The 21,062-nt window shown below is 41.8% G+C and overlaps 1 protein-coding gene across 6 annotated transcripts in view; it reads left to right on the forward strand.

Annotated features, from left to right (window-relative positions):
- CNGA3 (cyclic nucleotide gated channel subunit alpha 3) overlaps positions 1 to 19,979 on the forward strand; it is a 58,949-nt gene extending 38,970 nt beyond the window's left edge. For 4 of the 6 annotated variants that reach the window (XM_075130759.1, XM_048858686.2, XM_048858694.2 and 1 more), the window contains exons 5-9: positions 3,178 to 3,231; positions 7,956 to 8,063; positions 9,826 to 9,933; positions 12,582 to 12,688; positions 18,100 to 19,979. In XM_075130759.1, coding sequence (XP_074986860.1) covers positions 3,178 to 3,231; positions 7,956 to 8,063; positions 9,826 to 9,933; positions 12,582 to 12,688; positions 18,100 to 19,511 — 1,789 coding nt within the window. In that variant the 3' untranslated portion in view covers positions 19,512 to 19,979. The remainder of the gene's footprint in view (positions 1 to 3,177; positions 3,232 to 7,955; positions 8,064 to 9,825; positions 9,934 to 12,581; positions 12,689 to 18,099) is intronic. The other 2 variants (XM_048858708.2, XM_048858718.2) reach the window with 2 other exon arrangements.
- The last annotated feature ends 1,083 nt before the right edge of the window (positions 19,980 to 21,062 follow it).

Consider the following 21,062-nt stretch of genomic DNA (forward strand, 5'->3'; position numbering starts at 1 on the left):
AGCAAATGTGCAACCCCAGCTTAGAAAAGCTATTTCTGTATTTGTTCATCGGTAAGAGTAACAAACCCAGTTCCTGAATGGAGAAAATAAATGCTTTGTCCCCTGAACCTCTGGTATGCCCCAGTTTCCTCACTTTTTCCCACTCTGCAGTGAGAAGCAGGTTATAGTGTAAACACCTATACTACACAATCCTATTCAAGCACTGAACAAACCAATGGTGTGAGCCTCACATGAATGATGATGATGAACACTATTTCCTTAAAATGTTTTCTTCCTCAAAAGCATGTTGGCAAGGGTTTCAGTAGTGACGTTTTTAGCTTACATTGCTTATGATATAACAGTCCCTTACACCTGGACTTTATTCTGAACTACTTGGAAGGAAAATACTTCCCAAAAGAGCACGTTGACATATGGTCAGCTTACCTGCTCTCACTCTGCTGCCCTATACTGGGGATGAAAGCAGTTCCCAGTGCAAAGACATTTAGAATCTGGATGTTAGCCTCTAGTGCAGGGGTGGGCAAACTTTTGGCCTGAGGGCCACATCTAGGTGGGGAAATTGCAGGTAGGAGCATGGGGTTGGGGTGCAGGAGGGAGGGAGCACGGTGTGTGGGAAGGGGCTCAGGGCAACCGGTTGGGGTGCAGGAGGGAGTGTGGAGTGCGGGAGGGGGCTCAGGGTAGGGGGTTGAGGTGCACAAGGGTTGTGGGGTGCACGAGGGGTCTCAGGGCAGGGAGTTGGGGTCTCAGGGCCGGGGGTTGGGGTGCAGGATGCAGGAGGGGTTTGGGGTGCAGGCTCTGGCCTGTGCCGCTTACCTTGAGCGGCTCCGGGGTGGCAGCAGTGTGCAGCGGGGCAATGGCCGGCTCCCTGGCTGCCCTGGCCCCACGCCGTGCTGCTTCCGGAAGTGGCCGGCACCACGTCCCCCCGGCCCCTGGGGGAGGGAGAGCAAAGGGCTCCACCTGCTGCCCTCGCTTGGGGGTGCCTCCCCCGAAGCTCCCATTGGCCGCAGTTCCCTGTGCGGAGCCCTCTGCCCTGACCCCCACAGGGGCTGCAGGGACGTGGTGCTGGCCACTTCCAGGAGTGGTGCGGGGCCCACGGCGCCACGGGGGTGGCAGTCCCGCCGGCCGGATCCAAAGCCCTGACGAGCTGGATCCGGCCCGTGGACCATAGTTTGCCCACCCTTGCTCTAGTGCTTGGAAACTCCACTACAAGTATTTGTGTAAAATGCAGTAACACTTAATCATACCCACTCAAATATACACTGTCAAATCACTGATAGGCTTCTGGTCCAGAAATCAGAATTTTTTTTTAGCTGAGTTGAGTCGTTAGAAGATGTTCGCTTATCTAAAATCTTTTTTTCAATAAATGAACGAATGCCTTCAAGCGAGCCCTTCTTGTGTTTCCAAGCTTTCTACTTTGCAAATGAACATAATACATGACTTAATTTTGTGGTGTAGACATGCACTAAGTCAACCTAACTTAAGTCAGCATACAGCCACTGCAGTAATTACATCATTTGTGTGCATCTACACTTTACTCCTTCTGTCGGCGGTGTGTGTCCTCACCAGGAGCACTTGCACCGATCGTACTGTCAGTGTGGGTCATTGTGGAATGGCTGCTGAAAGCCAGTAACAGTCGATGTAAGCAATACAGCGTCTACAACCTTTCCAGACTACTGTACCCCTTTCAGGAGTCTAAGTTGTCTTGCGCACCCACAAGTTTCACCTCACTTAAAAACTACCTGCTGACAAAATCAGACATAACAATACAGAAGTGTTACAGCACGCTATTACTGAAAAATTGCTTACTTTCTCATTTTTATCATATTATTATAAAATAAATCAATTGGAATATAAATATTGTACTTACATTTCAGTGTATAGTTGGTAGAGCAGTATAAACAAGTCATTGTCTGTATGAAATTTTAGTTTCTACTGACTTTGCTCGTGCTTTTTATGTAGCCTGTTGTAAAATTAGGCAAATATCTAGATGAGTTGTTGTATCCCTTGGAAGACCTCTGCGTACCCCCAGGGTACGTGTACCCTGGTTGAGAACCACTGATCTACACTGACGCTGTATTGACCTAACTACATCAACATTGACTATGCCTCTTGTGGGGGTGGAGTTATTAAGTCGATGTAGTGGGGCAGTTACATCAGCAGGAGCGAAATTTTAGTGTAGAAACTTACATTGGTCAACGTAAGCTACCTTGCATCGACTTAACTCTGTAGTGTAGACCAGGCCTTATTGGCCTAAATTACCCCACACAGCTGGCTAAAAAAAATGTTGCGGTTTGTTAAAACACAGTGATGGAACTTAACTTTTTGGCAGGCTCATTACTTTGAAGCTCAGGCTCACCTAGTTTGTGGCACAGTCTGAGATGGGTAAGGATTTTAGTTTGAATTTGCAGCTGGTAATTCATATTATAGTGAACATCACACAGATTTGCGGCAGATCGATACAGTTCCATCTTTACTGAAACTGCTTCTCAATAATTCAAGCTTGGAAACCGTGTATTTCTTTGCATGTCTAATATATTTTGTCTGATTAGTCATGCTACTATCTTCTAGTCACTCAAGTCAACAGCCAAGAGATTTTCTGATTTCTGCATCAGGAGCCCATTAGTGTTCTGATTCAAAGCCATTAGAGTGGAGAAAACTGGTCTTGTGCCAACAATGTTATTTCTTTAGATACCCAGTCTCCCCATCTCAGATTACACTGCTGTTACCATGTGACAGCAGCTCCGAATTGTTGTCACATTATGGAGAGTTAATTTTGCAGCAACAGTAGGCATTTCTGCTATCTGTCCAGGATTCTTGGCACTGCTTCTGTAAAGAAGACTTGAAAGGCTTGAGAAACACACATAAGAGCAGCCAAATGGGAACGCTGCTATAAATAGCGAGATTCATGCTGTCAAGCATTAATACGCATGAGAGTATGCTAAAGTGCTTCACACATCTGACATGGTCACAAACGTGTATGTTCTGCACGTGATCAAGGGCAATTGGTGCCCTGAATAGTTATGCAAAGGGGCTTACAGCGGCGGTCAAAGTTGACCCTCTTAATCTTTTCAGAATGTGTGTAGACTGAACTGCTGTTCCTATCATGTTGGTAAACCTGTGCACAAAATGTCCAAGGCTTTCATATTGTTCCTTTACTGTGCTCTGTTTAACTTGCTACAGTCACTGGTCCCTGGCCAGATTTAATGTCAACAACAGCAACAACACCAATGAAGAGTAAGTACATCACTGCTTGCTTCATGGTACCTACTTGCTTGTGATGTGTCAGCTTCTTACCCTCTTCTCTGTTCAAAACATGTTAGTGACAATTGTAGCTATAGACTCCTGCTTATCTTTTTCCAAGCACCTTCCTGATATATGGCTGTAGAGAAAGATCTAGTTTTGTAGGTCATGGAAATATCCCTGTGTTTCCAGGAGAATTCTTTGTGTGCTAACTTGAAGGGCAGCTTCCCTCCTTTTCCTCCACCCAGTCCGAGCAAACAGCTCCCTAGCCCCCTCCTCTTCAAATTCAGGCTGGCTGATTTTGCAGCTTTGTTAATGGGTTTGTTAACATTTAAACTTATGAATGAGAGAACTGTATATTCTTTTTTAACAGTGTTCTCTTTTTTATTGACACACGGGGCTTTGCTTCCAAATCAAATGTTCAAGTACCTTCAGGTTGTCATCTGGTTAAAAGTTGATATTGAGCAGGTTATGCGGAAGTTCTGGATGCACTCAGTGTAAATCAGGATGGAATGTCTTTCTAAAAGATATGCTTTAGCTAAACCAAAAGTCGTTGGGTAGGTGCAGGAATTGCTTGGTGAAATTCTATGGCCTGTGTCATTCAGAAGGTCTTACAGAAATGATCACAACGTTTCCTTCTGGCCTTGAAATCTGTGGAAGTGATAGGGAATAATAACGCTTTAGATTTCAGAGGCTAATTAATTCCTTCAAAGGAAGAGAGCTCTAGAAAATGTGTAATCTGGAATCACTCCACCCTGCTGTTGATAATGGCTCTTGCCCTCTAGCTCTGGGAATGGCACAGCATCCAGCAGCAGTTTTGTTCCTGCCATGACGCTAGTCTAGTTTTTCATTTCCTCCCTGGGTAAAAACAAAATAAAAAATCCCCAGGACCAAAAGGGAATTCTTCTGATCATTTTAGGCCATATTAGAAACAGAGGAAATTGCTCCTATTCCGCCAAACAATTAATTGTTGAGCAATACACTGTGAATTTAAAATGATAAATTCTCTGAAAACTTCTTTCCAATTCAAAACCCCGTACTTACACTTGGGAGAAATTCTTACTTCTCTTTCAGTGATTTTTTTTGTTTGTTTCTGTGTGCTCGATTTAAAAATAAGTGTCATGTGTGCTACAACAAAGCCCCAAATCCTTAGTATTGGGGGCAATTACTGTAGAACAGTAATCGTAGAACTAAAAGTGCAAAGCATGGTTAGGTGGTCAGGGCACAGGACCGAGAGACATAAATTCTGAATTCTGATCCCATTTCTGGCCGTGACTCATGTTGTGGCCTTGCACCTGTCACTCAACTATTGGTGCTACAGGTTCTCCAAATGGAGACAATGCTTACTTACCTTACAGGGGTGTTGTGAGGAAGAGTTAGTTGATATGTAGAGCAGTTTAAAGGTGAAAAACATTATGTAAGCATTGCATTTTATTGATTACTATAGTAATATGATTATAATGGTAAAGGCTGGCAAGTCTTTCCCAGACTGCAGGGACGTCTGTTCCCTCTATATTCAGGAGAAACTGGCCAAAAGACCTTTCCATTTCCTTTAGTCAAAGGGAATAGACATGAATATCCTTTCAAATGATTACCTGAATGCTGCTTCAGAGGAAATAAACTGCAGGTGTTGTTAACGCTCCATGTTTGTCAAGATGGAAGGGGCAGCAGAGTGCCCACTCTTGGGGCAGTGGAGATGAGGTCTTCAAATCTGCAAGTATCCTGCAGGGGCTGTGCTTGCTCTCAGGATAGAGGAAAGGAGTGGCCTGTCCTTTCCTTTGACTCAAGTGGCGAGCCTTTAGAGTGCTTTTGCATTGTGCTAACATTGCTGTAGCAATAGCTGCTGTGTTTTAGAGCAGGGAGATAGATAGAGCAGTGTCTGAACAAAGAGGTGAGTGAATCCAGCCCCCAGTGAATACCTGTAGTAAATGGATAGGGTCAGGGGAAATTCCATCCCCAAATACAATAAAAACAGCCATCTGCTGATGAGTGGGTTAACTACTGATTTTTGTCAAAGCACCCTCTCCATGGTTCAAAGGCGCGGATACATTTTGGTTGCTTAGCCATGTCAAATGAATCTTCCTTGCATCATCAGGCTCATAAATGTGCAGCAGCACAGCTCTTTGAAAAAGAAACGTTCTGCCCTCATTATACAATCACCCCTGGGAGCCAAACACGTGGAGTGTCATGGACCTGTGCGTTGATACAAGTAGTGGTTATGAATGGGGTTCATGTCATACACAAAAGCATGGTAGCTTGCTTTCAGAATGGATAATGTGATACCCAAGAGTGTTTCTGAATGGCATAGAGCTTTGTGGGGATGGCAATATTTCAATTTAAAATGCAATCACACAAGATCAGGAGGCTAATGGTAAGGAAAATGAACTTGTGAATAGCACCCTCTGCTGTTGTGCTAGCCCTGCTAAGGTGGGTTGACGTGCAGCGTCTTATTTGATTGGCCTTATGTTTAGGAGCCCTTTTGATTAGTCAGACAATCAACACAAAGGCTAGTTTTGCCCTATAGTTGTGCTCCCTGGATTTTCATGGGCATCAGTGAAGTTTCACTGTGTGTGTTGACTATGCTTAAGCCTGGTTTGATGAACATTTAAAATAACCTCTTGGAGAATGCAAACAGGGATGGTTTTAGGATTTTCAATCCCCCCAGCAGCATAAGGCAGGGGTCTTCCAAATAACACTGCTCTGCTGCATCACAATGGGGGTGTGGTGGTAGCAGTATCAGGGCTTATGTTTATTACCATTGGGTAAGGCCTATTTCCAAGTCAATTGCACTTATCTTAAAATTAGTGAATATCTCTTCACACTGTCGTCCTGTCCCTTAAAATACTGTAATCTCGCTAAAATTGGTATGTTCTTAGGTAACCCTACAAAGCGCAGCATAAGCTTTCTCTGCTGTGAGAGGCATACACAAGAACATGTGGTGAATAAACGTGATGTGAGCTCATGGCATTTTTCCCTGCTGTGCCCATTGGCTAAGATCCTGCAAGTAGGATTTTTCTACATGCCTCTCTGTTAGGTGATTCTGCTCTCGTATACTCTAGCTTCACACTGGAGTGATTCAGTTCACTTGAATAAATTTACTCCTGATTCACACTGGTGTGAGAGCAGAATCAGAACTAGGGCTTGTCCACACTGGCAATTTACAGCTCTGCAACTTTCTCGCTCAGGGATGTGAAAAAACACCCCCCTGAGTGCAGCAAGTTTTGGCGCTGTAAAGCTCTTGGAGATGGGGTGGTTTTTTTAGGGCACTGGGAGAGCTCTCTCCCCGTGCTCTGAGGTGACCACACAAGCCACATAAAAGCGCTGCCAGTGTAGACTAGTTCCTAGTGTGTGCAGATCAGAGTGGAACAGACAGCCACCCTGGGAGGAAAATGTTATGTCTGCCACCCAAGCCACAGCTTGTATGTAGAGTTTTAGACTTGCAAGGGGCCCATTTACATTGAACTGTCAGGGATATTGATGCTTTCCTAACTGAAGCATGGGGACACTGTCTACTTCAGGGGGTGGGGAGGGGGGGAATCTTAAATACAACATTGTATGTGGAAATTTTGGGGGGCAAATTCTTTGTTGGTATAAATTGATACAGTTCCATTAACTTTAGTGGAGTTTCACCATTTACACACAAAGAATTTGGCCCCAAATTTAAAGATAGATCAAGTAGTGGCAAAATTTTAGCAAATAATTTCCTTCCAATCTGAAAAAGGTTTCTTTGTCTCTGTGGTAAATGGAGACATACCACCACAACCTGGATTTGAACAACCCCAGACTTTGGTTGCTTCCTCTATACTGGGCTGAAGCAGAGCCCCAGATCTGAACTGTACAACAGTTTGTATCTGGACCAGAACCTTGCAGCTTGGGTCTACCTCTTATGCTGTTGAATGTCAGGAAATAACAATGTGAAGAGATAGCAGTGGTAGAATGTCATTTGTTTATTTACGTTTATTTGTCTATGAAACAATTAATAAATGTGAGGTGAAAACCTGGCCCATTGAAATAAATGACAAAATTCCTATTACTTCTAGCGGGTCAGAATTTCACCTTTCATGTTCAGATTTTGAATAACATTGCTGTGCTGAATAGACAGCACAAGCTTGTTTCCACGTTTTGGTTGGCTTTGTTCAAACATTGGCTATGGCTCTCCTCTTGCACTAGTGTCAGTCAGGAGTAATTTTAATTGGAGTTACACAGGTGCAAAACAAGTGTGAGAGGAGGATCTGACCCTTTTTACTTAATCACCATCACAGCTTTAAACAGGCAGTCACTGCTGTTGGGGTTAGAGTATGTCAAAGGACCAAGCAAATCTTGAGACTGTCAAACCATTTCAAGTTCTAATGCCATGAAATAGAAGTTTTTGACTGCCTGAATTTTAAAGAGTCAAGCAAACGGGAAACATTTCACTATAAACAAAGAAAACACTGTTGTATTTACTTGCTTGATAAAGCATGGGTTAATCTCTCACAAAATCAGCCAAGATGATTTAGTACCACGCTACTGTTAATTCTGGAGCGTAGACCATATAATACACGTCCCATTTATACCAAATGGGTGGATGGCCTACTTGAGAACCCCTGCCCGCTCCTCTTCTGTAGGAGCAAAACCCAGCTCTGTAGCCTCCTTTATCCCACCTCAACTTCCATCCTCTAGCCTAGCTTAGCCTGGTAAACTGGGAACATTGCTAAATAATATGCTATGTTACACAGCAAGAATAAAGAAAAGAAAGAGGCTAAGGAGGAGAAAAAAGAAGAAAAAAAGGAGGAAAAGAAAGAGGAGAAAAAAGACGACAAAAAAGACGATAAAAAAAAAGAGGAGTAAGTATTACTAGTGAAAGTGTGGTTGTAACACACCTTCTGCACCATAGAGCCTTACATGGAGTAGTTAAGTCTTCAGAGCAAGGCTCCTGCTACAGTCAGTGTTTCCCCAGGCCGCAGGGGTGTTCTTGAGTCAAAGCTATAATAAATTTCCAAATTTGAAACTGTGCAACTGCTCAAGGAACTTGCAGCATCTTCCCACGCATACAGTCCTGTCCTTGGCACCTTCCTAATGCTTTGTTGCACTAACTTCAGACCAGGAGTAGTGGAAGCTCCCTAAAAGGGGGAAGGGGCCACCAGTACCCGAACCATGGCCCCTCCCCCACACTGCCCCTTTTTCCCAACGCCCTGTATCCACGCCGTCTTTCTCACCAAGCTCCCGTCTTTGCGCTGTCCCTTCCCCCCAAGGCCACGCCCCCATCCTGCCTCTTCCCCCAAGACCCGCCCCCTGCTCGCTCCTCTCCACCCCATCGCTCATCCTTACATCCGGTAAAGTGATGGGGCCATGGCCCTCTGCGCCCACCCCCCCCCCCACCTATTCTGGCACTCCTGCTTCACACTCAGCAGTAAAGGTAATTCAAATGATCTCTGATCACGTGAGAAGGCAAGAAATTGCCTTCTCTATCAGGCCGTATTAGTTAACAGCAGTCTCCTTTGTAAGTCTGTACAGGCTTGGTCATGGTTCATAATATCTATAGGGTCAAGTTGGGGCACAGAACAAAAACATTATATTTATACAACTACAGACCAATTCAACATCTTCAGTTATATTTTCCATTATTTACCCTACTGTGAGCAGGAGCAACAATGTGGTTGTGATTTCTTACATCAAGCAGCGCATTTGGAACGTAGTGTTAAGTAAATAGACAATTGTTCCCTAATTAGCAATTTATAAACTCTGTTCCCATTGATCAGGGTTGGCTTTAGTTCAATGCCATGTAAAGAAGAAAAGATGGAAAGAGAATGAGTGTTCAGAATGAAAGCTGGTTTTGAGGGGTGTGGTATAATGAATACATCACAGATGTGTGTAGAGTATGCTGTAGGTACCATATTACTGTAGTATCCCTAGTGAAGAATGCCACTTCTGGATGGATTCTTTCTGATCCCAGGACATAGATTCTTCTCTCTTAACCAAAACTTTGTTCTAGAGGAAGCTCTGTCTACCTCCCACAGTGGGGTGCAGTGGGGTCTGTCCTTTCACACAAGTCTAAGGTTCTTTGAAACAAACCAGAAGAGAAAAGAATGGGATTGACTTATATGAGAAAGGGGTATTCTTTTGAGAGTGCAAAGTAGGCAGTGACCTCTTTGACTCAAGGAATGGGGTTATCACAATTTTGTTGTGGCTTTTAGAAGAAATTGGTAAAAATTCATGGCTGGTGGGAAAGGTAAATAGGTTGATTTTCAGTTTTAAAAGAAGGGCGCCCATACTATGAATGTGCAGAATTGGGGTTTTTAATGATAGCAAGGGTTTCAGATATGTTATTTTGACATCTGTGTACATTTTTCTAGTTCCTTTTGATTTCCATGGAATTTGGGCATGGAGGAATAGACTGATTCAAATGAGAAAAGCTTCAGCTGCTGTACTGAGTAATATCTGGGATGTCGGCAAGGATGGCACATCCTTTGGTGCTATGCCTTTGTCATTAACTGAGCTGCAACCATTACGATCTACTAGAAGGGTGTTCAGCCTTGGAGATCAAAAACGTGACCTCCTTATGGAAATAATTTCCCCCAGTGTACCTCTGCATGTTTTACTTTTCAGGAAGAAAAAGGAGATCTTTGTGGTTGATCCTTCAAGCAACCTGTACTATAGGTGGCTGACCATAATCGCAACACCAGTATTCTATAACTGGTGTATGCTAGTGTGCAGGTATGGATTTTACATTTAATGGTTCTTTTAGGCTGCAGAAAGGGTGCCTGGCATGTCTGAAACTGGAAAAGCCCACCTGATTCTTTTATTTTAATATAGTGCCCAGACTTTTTCTTCCCCATTACTGCTGCTGCATTGCTCATTCCCTAATTAGTTTTCTTGAGGATATGCGCTTTTTTTAAATTGTTTAGGGTTATGTGTCAGACATCTGTTCCAAATCGTTTATTCTGGTTTCTGTTCTTCTAAAGTACATGTATATAATATACATACACACCTACATATGTACATCACATATGTGGAAATGATATCTATGGGATAAAATTAAGAGTCCCATACATATATCATGTACTGTACTTTGGACTGCCTGCACTCCGCTCACTAATCTGTCCCCCCGAACAGATTAAAACAGCTGCCATTACCCTCCACCTCCCACAAATAGCCCAACAAGCCAGATAAAAGTTCTACTCCTCTCTCTCGGGGTGCAGAACAAGTGAGCACTGCATCAGTGACCAGATTATGCTAGGAGAATTTTGCCACCAATCATGGCTATGAACAGGAGCTCTATACTGGTGATGAGAGGAAATTCCAGAAAGATAGAAATTCTTGCTGTGCCTTTAGCCTAAAAGGCCCCAAATTCCCTGGGCCTTAAAATCCTGATATTCTGTATAAAAATGCTATTTTAGGTGATTTTTGAAGTGTTTTTTTCTCTCTCCACGTCTGTATATTTGGACTCATGATCCTAACGAAGCCTGTTGTTCCAGGCAGAGGGAGCTGAAAATATTAACAATAACATTTAAGGTATTTTCTTAAAATAGTTTTTCTGTATTTTTTTAAAAAAAAAAGTGCCCCTCCACACACTGGATGGGGCACTATCAAGATTTTCTCAGCGTTCATTTGGAGTTACTTGCAGAACTTACTGCTAAACTCATGCTGTTAAAACCTTTATACCACATCACACCATTATGCATTTTCTTTCTTTTTCATTTTGTACAAAAAACATAGCATTCTTGTTAAAAGCTGTTTCTTCGTTATGCAGTGTAGTTGTAGCCTTGTCAGTCCCAGGATGTTAAAGAGACCAGGTAAATAAAGTATTATCTTTTGGTGATATCAACTTCTGTTGGTGAGAGAAATAAGCTTTTGAGCCACACACAGCTCTTTCTTTCACCAACAGGAGTCGGTCCAATAAAAGATATTACCTCACCCTCCTTGTGTCCCTTTTTTGAGGCAGCTTTAAAAGACTAACAATCCTGATACTATATTAGATTGCTTAATGTGGAATTTAATTCCTTCATAAGAGACCAGGCTGGGGACAGGCATGACTTGGAAAATACTGAACCATTAATGGTCTTAGCATCTGTGAGGGATGGTCTAGGTTTACTTGGTCCTGTCTTAGGCCAGGGGGCTGGACATGCTCTCTCAAAGACCCTTCCAGCCCTACATTTCTGTGATTCTATGATAGGTTGAGAAGACCCCTCCATTCTCTTTTTTTCAATTCTAAATCTCTGCTTTTGTGAAACAAAAGCTGAGAATGTGCATTTCATGCTTTATGCATTTTCATCGGAGCCCAGAGTGCCTGTCATTGAAATGTTCTCTTCCTTCCTGGGACAGAAGTTTGATGACCACTTGCTAGGTGCCATCAGGGGCAGTTATAGCAGAAGATGCAGTTTTACTCTTACAGATGAGGGGTTGGCTGGTAGTTACTGGACTTTATTCCAGTTTTATTTTCTCATTAAAGGTAGCATTTAGAAGTGTCCAATTTTGGTTAATTCCCCATTGGATCATTCTATTTCCCAATAAAATTTCTTGGGTAACTTTGCATAGAACCCCTTTGTATAGTTCATTCATACATCTTCTATATGAGATAAGATTTGTGGCCTGATGATTTTTGTGTCTCTGCCTGAAAAGTCTTTGACTTGCAGCAAGCATTCCCAAATCTGTGCCTGCAGTGGCATCTGTGTGCCATCTAGTGGCTACAGTACAAGGTGACACTAAGCCAATGTATTTCTCTAGTCATTGTTACCATTTATGGAGAAACTTATGGTAGTCAATACAGGGATAGATAGGCTGGGGGATGGCAAGCAAGATGTGGGAGTAGGCAGAGAAGAGTCATTTAAAATTAGTATGAGGAATTTCGACATAGCTTTTCCTCTAATGGCAGGAAGATATTACTGGAGTATGTGAAATGGACAATGGGACTCAATGTGTCAGATCACTTAGCCTCTGGGAGGCATGTGAGATGGTGTGCCCTGTGTCACTCAGGAGCAAACGTTCTTCCAGTTGATCCAGGAATTAACTTGATGGGATCCGAATGAATTCTGTACAGTCCTCCTCTGCTTGCAGATCTGATGCTGTGATGTGGGATCTTGAGGATCTGTGCTGAGAGGGCTGATGCAGAGTAATGTGTGTGGGATATGTGTATATATGTGAAATTTGTCCTTACCGTGTAAGACCTTTGGTTTCAGAAATATCCCATTATGTTAAATCACGACATTTAAGTTCACAGCAAATACTCCAGTGCAGACATGATGCCCACAGCCTGTGCAGTGCCAGCAACAGTTGCTCAAATGCTTTTAGAATATACATACAGTACTCGCTGCGCCTGCTCGTACCAGAGGAGTGAAATCTTCCATGCTTTTGTGTTTGTGTAGAGCCTGTTTTGATGAGCTACAAACTAAGCATATTATATTATGGCTGGTCTTGGACTATAGCTCAGATATCCTCTACATACTGGACACGCTCGTCAGATTCAGGACAGGTGAGTCCTCTTAGAATTTTACATTGTTTTCAGACCTAACATGGGTTATGCCCTACTGGATCAGTATGCCGGTGGCCCATATAGTTCAGCATCTTGTCTCCAACCGCATCCAAAACTCTATGCTTCTGAAGAAAACACAGGAAACTCTGAAGTGGGAAATTATGGAATAACCTGTGTTTAGGGAAAGCTTTTCCTAACGCTCCTCAATTAGAGATTGATTTATTCCCTTCCAAATTTAAATAAAAACAAAACAACCCTATATACTATAATAGTGGGTTTTTTTTAATCTATATAAATGTTGAGTACTGTCTTTTAATCCTGCTAATGTCTTGGCATTAATGATAGTTTGTGGCAATGAATTCTACAGGCTAATTATTCTCTATGTAAAAAAGAGTATCCTATGAGGCGACGGAGCCAGTTTGCCTGCAAAAGTGCTGTGAAAGCCTCTGCTTAGAACTTTCCTCTTGAAGTGGGTTGGAACCAGAACGGCTGTGTGCAACCAAGCAAATGACATCAGTAAAATGGTGACCACCGTTGCAGGGGGGAGGTAAAATCTGCTGTTGCCTTGGGAGACATTTTAAACAAGTCACAGCAGAAAGTAAACTCGTAGCCTCCTTATCGTTTAAATTTAGCAAGTAACTTATTTAACAAATCAGTGTATCTCAGATAGATATCTGAGATATCCTTAAGACTTAGATTCATTTGGCTTCACCTTATTTCCACAAGAGGCCAACCATACCCCAAAAGATTCCCTTTTGCAGTGATTTCTAACAATTGAGGAGAAGATGGGAGTTCATTAGTACTGCACAAGGGATACAAATGCAGTCGTAGACTTTGCATGGGACTATTCTGATTAGGATTGTAAGGCTATCAAACCACAGCTAAAATGCTGACTCAACAGTCCTGGGTTGGGATTGCAGAAATGCTATTGTGAGTCATTTAGTCACTTCAGTGCAGGCATCTGCAGTGGTTTTTGTGAAGTGGTAGAATGTGGAAGTGTTCTTTTAAGTGCTGTCATTGAAAAAGGCCATTCTAGGAGTGCAGGGCCATGGAAGGAGGAACATACTTTAGAGAGCACTGGAGTGGTTAATTCAAAGTACAGCTGACAAGGAGAGGACAACAGGGTGGTCTGGAGGAATCAACGTGAGACTGGAAGCCATTCATCTCTCTGCCATATTTCAGCAGTCTGTGAGATAAGGGAAATAATGCTTAACCACTTACCCCAGATGGTGTTGGGAGTATTAGTCAGTCAACATCTGTACAGTTCTTTGACGGTACTATATAAGTGATAAATATTATTTAAAATAACTTTGACTTCCGGCAGATTGAACCTGAACTACTCAGACTTAATACGTTACTTTGTGGTGATTTATAATGGATAGACAGACTCCTCATCGCTCAACCCAAGACCTGTGTTTGAAATATAAATGGTACTAACAATAACAACCTTTTAGCTCAAATACTTCAGCGGCTGCTTTACAGATCACTGTAGTGGCAGATTCCTAACAGACAGGAATTACCCTTCTATGAAAAGGGCTGAAAAAATGCTGCTGTGTGCACCACTAATTTACTGCAAGGGGACTCAAGCAATATTTTTATTAGGTGTATAAGACTATCCTATCTGGTCAGATCACTGGCCCATGTACTCCTGTTTCCCACTGCACCCGGTATCTGATCATTCATAATGCACGTAGCCAATTGTGCAGTGTAGTAGAAGAGGAGATCCCCTGATCCTCGCACGTGATCCTCTTTGCTGTGAAGAAATGACTTGTACATTTCTAAAACCTTCCAAAAGCTGCTATACAGGAAAGGTGTTGCTGTACTATCAATAGGATTTTCCCCCTGCAGGGGCTAGTTGAGAATCATCTGGATGTGTATTCTCCTTGCATCTTCAGTAACCACTACGCAACTCAACTGTGTTTCTTAGATTCTGATTGTGTGTAGTTCCCCTTGGAACACTGTTGCAATCTAGGTCTTTCAGAATTGACAAATAGCCCTGCAGCTGTACTGCTGAGGAATCCTATTACTGTAAGAGTAGAGCTGGCTTTTCAGGTTCTCCCATTCCCCAGTACACAACTGCACTGATTTTAAAGTTGGTTGCATTTTCTCATATTTCTTAAAAATTTAAATGTTGCTGTAATCTTTGGTATAAAGAAAAGTCAGTATTTGTATATATAAATGATCTGATCAAAAGATGAACCAAGAGCAAGAAGCCAATAAAGGGGAATATTACATGGGTTGAATCTTGTCAAATATTTATTTGTATCTGCAAAATACAGGTTTTGCATGAAGAAAATCAATAAAGTAAGATAATTACCTTAAGGCACCTTATAGCATGGCCACTGATTGTATCTAAACACTGAGGCCCAGATCACCAAAGGTATTTAGGCACCTAACTCCTATTGTTTGGGAGTTAGGCAGCTATGTACCTTTGATGATCTGGGCCTGACTTCTCGTTGGCTGGTTGGGTATTTGGAGGAAGGGGGGATATAATTGTGTTTAAACCCACAACTGAATCACATTTACGTACTACATTTATGCACATTTATGCACAATAAATATCTGCATGAGGAACAAATATTTAATAATGGGCTGTTCAATTGAGCAGAGAAAGGTATAACACAATCCAATGGCTGGATATTGGAGATAAGGTGTAAATTTTTAACCGTAAGAGTAATTAATCACTGGAACAATTTACCAAGGGTTGTGGTGGATTCGCCATCACTGTCTATTCTTAAATCAGGGTTGGATATTTTTCTAAAAGATCTGCTGTAGGAATTATTGTGAGGAAGTTCTATGGCCTGTGCTAGACGGGAGGTCAAACTAAATGATCACAGTGGTCCCTTCTGGCCTTAGACCGTGTGAATCTATAAGTGTTTATTTTTGGTAGAAAATGCTCAGTGAATCATTGTAATAGTCTAGTTGGCACTGGTTGTTCAGAGAGTAATAATAATACGTAACTCTTTTATATAACACTTCTCATCAGTAGATTTCACAGAACTTTACAAAGGTCAGTATCATTTATCTCCATTTTACAGATGGGAAACTGAGACAATGAAAGGCAAAGTGACCTAACTGAGGTCACCCAGCAGGCCAGTGGCAGGTCTCCTGAGTCCCAGACCAGTGCTCTGTAAGGTCTGTAGGAAATAAATAAATCTTCCCTGACTGGTTAGAGCATTAATTTTAATTAAGATTTCATTTAAAAAGTTACATAAAGCCATCTTCAAATGATGTCACTCAAATTACCAACATCAAGACTATCTCACGTATACTTTAATGGACCAAATGTCAACCCAGTAGTTTCCATGACTGGCTCTTTTTTTCACTCATAATTTTTTTGAGAGATTGTAAATGTCTCACTGAAACACAAACAAAAAAAAAGTCATCTCCCCAAAAAGAAAAACACTACCCCACCTTAATCTTTGGTACAAGAAGAAAATCACGGATAATTAAAAAAAAAAATCTATGCTGTTATGTTAGGGTCTCACTAAATATTGGTTGCATTCTACTATATGCTGCGTATTCTAAGATTTCATTTGACAACCTTAAAGCCCTGATCCTACAGACAATTACACATGTGAGTAGTCCCACTGAAGTCAGTGGAATTAGTCACATGAATAAAGTTAAGCATGAGTTTGCAGGATCAATTTCCATCCTTTTTTATTGCAAAGATACAGCCATCACAGCATAAAGGAGACATGCTGCTGCTCTGTAACCCAGCCATGCAGAAAGCTGCCCAACAATAAGAGGGTTAACCCCCTACCGTGCCTCTTCACCTCAATTATCGTGAGCTTCAAAAACTAACTGGGGCTGATTAAAACAGGGTCAATGTCTTTCTCTTTTCTTCAAACAAAACTGTGAAAATTAAACGCAAAAACTACATTCAGGCCACATTCAGTTAGAGCAGTTAAAATCATAAGAAGTCAGAAAATACAAAAGTTGAGGTAACCAGAGGAATGTGAGCTTAGCCATGTTACACATACATAGTAGTGTCTAGTTCCTTATTTTCCTGCTTAAATGTTTAGCTTAATATCTTATTGTTTATGTTGTATACCATAAAACAAACTGGATGCACAACATGTCTGAAGCATTACTTCAGATGGAACATAATGGTTGTCTGGCTTTTTGTGATCTTTAACTGTGCAGCCACACCTTAATATTGATGTAACTTTGTACATTTAGTATTGAAAACAAGTGGGAAGCTCCTGCTGAAGTCAATAAGGGAGGCCTTTGTGTATCCAAGGAGCAGAATTTGATCAGCTATTTCATATTATATATTTAAGTACTATAAATATATTTAAAATATAGATTATTTTTTCATATTGTGTCACGTATTTGTCTGCATCACTAAGCCCAAGTTATTCACTTAAATCGGGAGAGGAGTATTGGTCTTGTGGTTAAGGCTAACACTAGATTGCAACTTTCTAGAGTGCAGTTCCCAGTTGTGCTGCCGACTTGCTGTGTGATCTGGAGCAGGTCGCTTAGGGTGTGTCCACACTGCTATTAAAAACCTGTGACTGGCCTATGCCAGCTGACTCAGGCTCATGGGGCTTGTCCTCATGGGGCTGTTTATTTGCAGTGTAGAGGTCAGGCTGGATCATGGGCTATCGGGTCCTGCGAGGGGTGAGGGTCCCAGAACTTGGGCTCCAGCCCAGTCCAAGCCCTAATGTTTACACTGCAATTAAACAGCCCCCTAGCATGAGCCCTGCAAGTCCAGCCATGGGTGTCTAATTGTCTAATTGTAGTGTAGACATACCTTTAGACACTGATTTTGCTATCCTTACACTGAAGAGCATCTTAATCCATAGACTTCAGTGGGACTAATCATGGAATAAAGTGCTATTCAACGTGAGGAAGAGTATCAGAATCTGGTCCTTTATCGCTGTGAACATCAGGGGGTAATAATGCTCCCACTCCTGGTGTGGCTTATCTATTTGGACCCTGATCCTGCAATGAGATCTGCACAGATAGAACCAACACCCACATGGAGCTATACTGACTTCATTAGGGCTCCATGTTTCAGTGGTCCAAAGGATTGTCTCTGTGAGTTTGCGGGCCTTTATACTGTAAGCTCTTTGGGGCATGTACTGTCTCTTAGTGTATATCGAATGCTTATCACAATGGAGCCCCAGTCATGGTTGAGGACTCTGTGCTTTTGTAATTTTTCTACTACTACTAAATATAAAGCTTATACAATATCTTGTTATGAAATATACCAGAAACCTATGGAAAGTACACTAATGTCCATATATATTATGATAAGTTTAAAATGTAATAATGTCTTCAGTATTTGCAAGCAAATAAGAATCCTTCAGTCATATGCTGCTGGCTGTTTCTGACTAATTGTAGGTTTGTGGCCCAGCTTTGTAATGTATTCTAACAAAAAACTGTTGTTTTTTTATTCTCTTAAGGCTTTCTTGAACAAGGTTTACTAGTCCAAGATGAAAAGAAATTAAGACAACATTACACTACAACTGCACAATTCAGATTGGATATACTCTCTCTGTTACCAACAGACCTGGCATATTTAAAACTAGGGTTTAATTACCCTGAACTACGGTTTAACCGCTTGCTGAGGTTTGCCAGGCTATTTGAGTTTTTTGACCGCACAGAAACCAGGACAAACTATCCAAATATGTTTCGGATTGGAAATCTTGTCTTGTACATTCTTATCATCATCCACTGGAATGCATGTATATATTTTGCAATTTCAAAGCTTATTGGGTTTGGAACTGACTCCTGGGTCTATCCCAATGTGACCCATCCAGAATATGGACGTCTGTCCAGAAAGTATATTTACTGTTTGTATTGGTCAACACTGACACTGACGACAATTGGAGAAACTCCGCCTCCGGTGAAAGATGAAGAGTATCTCTTTGTGGTCATTGACTTCTTGGTGGGTGTGCTGATCTTTGCTACCATTGTCGGTAACGTAGGATCTATGATTTCAAACATGAATGCCTCCAGGGCAGAGTTCCAGGCCAAAGTTGATTCCATAAAACAGTATATGCATTTCCGAAAGGTGACAAAGGATTTGGAGGCCAGGGTCATTAAATGGTTTGATTACCTCTGGACCAACAAGAAAACAGTAGATGAGAAGGAAGTTCTTAAAAACCTTCCTGACAAACTTAAGGCTGAAATTGCTATTAACGTCCATCTGGACACGCTAAAGAAAGTGCGTATCTTCCAGGATTGTGAAGCTGGGCTTCTTATTGAGCTGGTGCTGAAGCTGAGACCTACAGTCTTTAGTCCTGGAGATTATATATGCAAAAAGGGGGATATTGGGAGAGAAATGTACATCATTAAGGAGGGGAAGTTGGCTGTGGTGGCAGATGATGGCATAACACAGTTTGTTGTCCTAAGCGATGGCAGCTACTTTGGTGAAATCAGCATCTTAAACATCAAAGGTAGCAAATCTGGTAACAGGAGGACAGCCAACATCAGGAGCATTGGTTATTCCGATCTATTCTGTTTGTCCAAAGATGATTTGATGGAAGCCCTCACTGAATATCCTGATGCCAAAAAGGCATTGGAAGAGAAAGGGCGGCAAATTCTGATGAAGGACAATTTAATAGATGAGGAGGCAGCAAAAGCAGGAGCTGACCCTAAAGACTTGGAAGAAAAAGTGGAAAGACTTGAAAGCGCTCTGGACAATCTACAGACTAGGTTTGCTAGGCTCATGGCAGAATACAACTCAACCCAACTGAGAGTAAAGCAGAGACTCACTAGAGTGGAAAACAAAGTGAAGAAATATGGTAGTGATTCCTTATCTGATGGAGGGGAAGAGTCTGTAAAAACTGAGGAAGTGGAGAAAAAGAATTAATAGCTCATTTATATTTCTCATTTAATCTAGAATATTTCAGCATGGAAAGCCATAAATATATATAAAAACATATTATATATGTGAAAACACTCACACACATGATTATTTTTATATGAACTCCAAGAGAATGGCTTTTAGAGTTGTTAATTAAAGGAATATTTTCTTGTAAATAGGAAATTGTTACCTTTTATCTTGTTTTTAGGAAGAGACTTTGGATTGCTATTTGGGTCTTTTTTTGTACTGATGACGACATGTTACTTACGAGTTGTGCTCAGATTATCTTTAATGTGGTATGTATAGATCTTGACACATTTAATTGTTGTTTATGCTCTTGTTGAAGGAATCATGTGTAAAGTAATGGACGCTTCCAGAAAGAGGAGACAAATCTGTATTAATAATTAACTATGCTATGTCCACACCATCTACCTTGGTAGCCTAGTAACCTACTAAATACATGTAGTAAATCCAGACTACCCAAAATCTATATTCTTTCACAGCAATGTGAAGGAACCTATAGGAAAGGCCTGTCTTGGCTATATAATCTGTTACATGATATGAAATACCTAGGTACCTGAATGCCACGGATCTCGAAATGATTCCTTTCTCCTGTGCTGTGGTCATTGGAAAGTCCTTGTAGAGCACTCAGTGGTGCTTAATTTGCTCTCAGTGCAGTTCTTCTATGGTTTCTCCACTCCACAACTGTTATATTAACTGTACTGCATTAACTTGTTCCTAATCCCTTCCATGCTGGGATAATCCTTGCATGAAGAAAACCCCTAAGGGGTAGTCAGTCCTGGCAACAGGGCTCCATTAAAGCTGAGAAGAGACATAGCATCCTCCCCCGCAAAGCTTTCTGCTTTTATATAGAGGGCCTATTCTCCATCCCCTGGGATTTCATCTGGCTTTTGGGGCAGAACTGCTACCTATAATGCCTGGGGCCAACCCCTATTGAATCATTTGAGGAAAATTTTGTGAGGGGGAAGCAGATTTTTCTGCTCTGATCCTCCACCCAGATCTCCATCTGCAAGTATTTCTGCAGGGGAGGAAGATCCTGGCTCCTGTTAGGAGGCCTTTCCTGATATTAAGGCTCAGTTTTCTTTCTCTTCATTTTATTTTATTACTCCTGTTATAACACCTCCTCCTCCCCCCCGTGCCAGCCTAAAGAATTCCTCTGCCTTCTTGGAATTTACAGCTTTTGGATATCTGTTACCATGGCACCACTTTATCATTATTGAGCTAAGCTAGACACGATTTACTCTTAATTTTCCTCAAGACAGCCCCTTCAGGCCCCTAACCATTCTGTTTGCTCTTCTCTGAACTTGCTCCAGGTTGTCACTTATCATTCTAGTAAATTTCTGCCCTGAATTGAATGCAGCATCCCAGGTGCAATCACATTAGCAGGCAAAATTATATTGAGGATTTTTACTGCCACATCACTAGGGCCCTACCAAATTCATGCCCATGAAAAAATGCCTCATGGATCATGAAATCTGGCTATTGTAGGGATAGGGCACTCCTACTGTGTGCTGACCTCCTGCTGCTAGCACCTGT

This window comes from Caretta caretta, chromosome 1 (genome assembly GCF_965140235.1).
Source record: "Caretta caretta isolate rCarCar2 chromosome 1, rCarCar1.hap1, whole genome shotgun sequence".
Classification (NCBI taxonomy): domain Eukaryota; kingdom Metazoa; phylum Chordata; order Testudines; family Cheloniidae; genus Caretta; species Caretta caretta.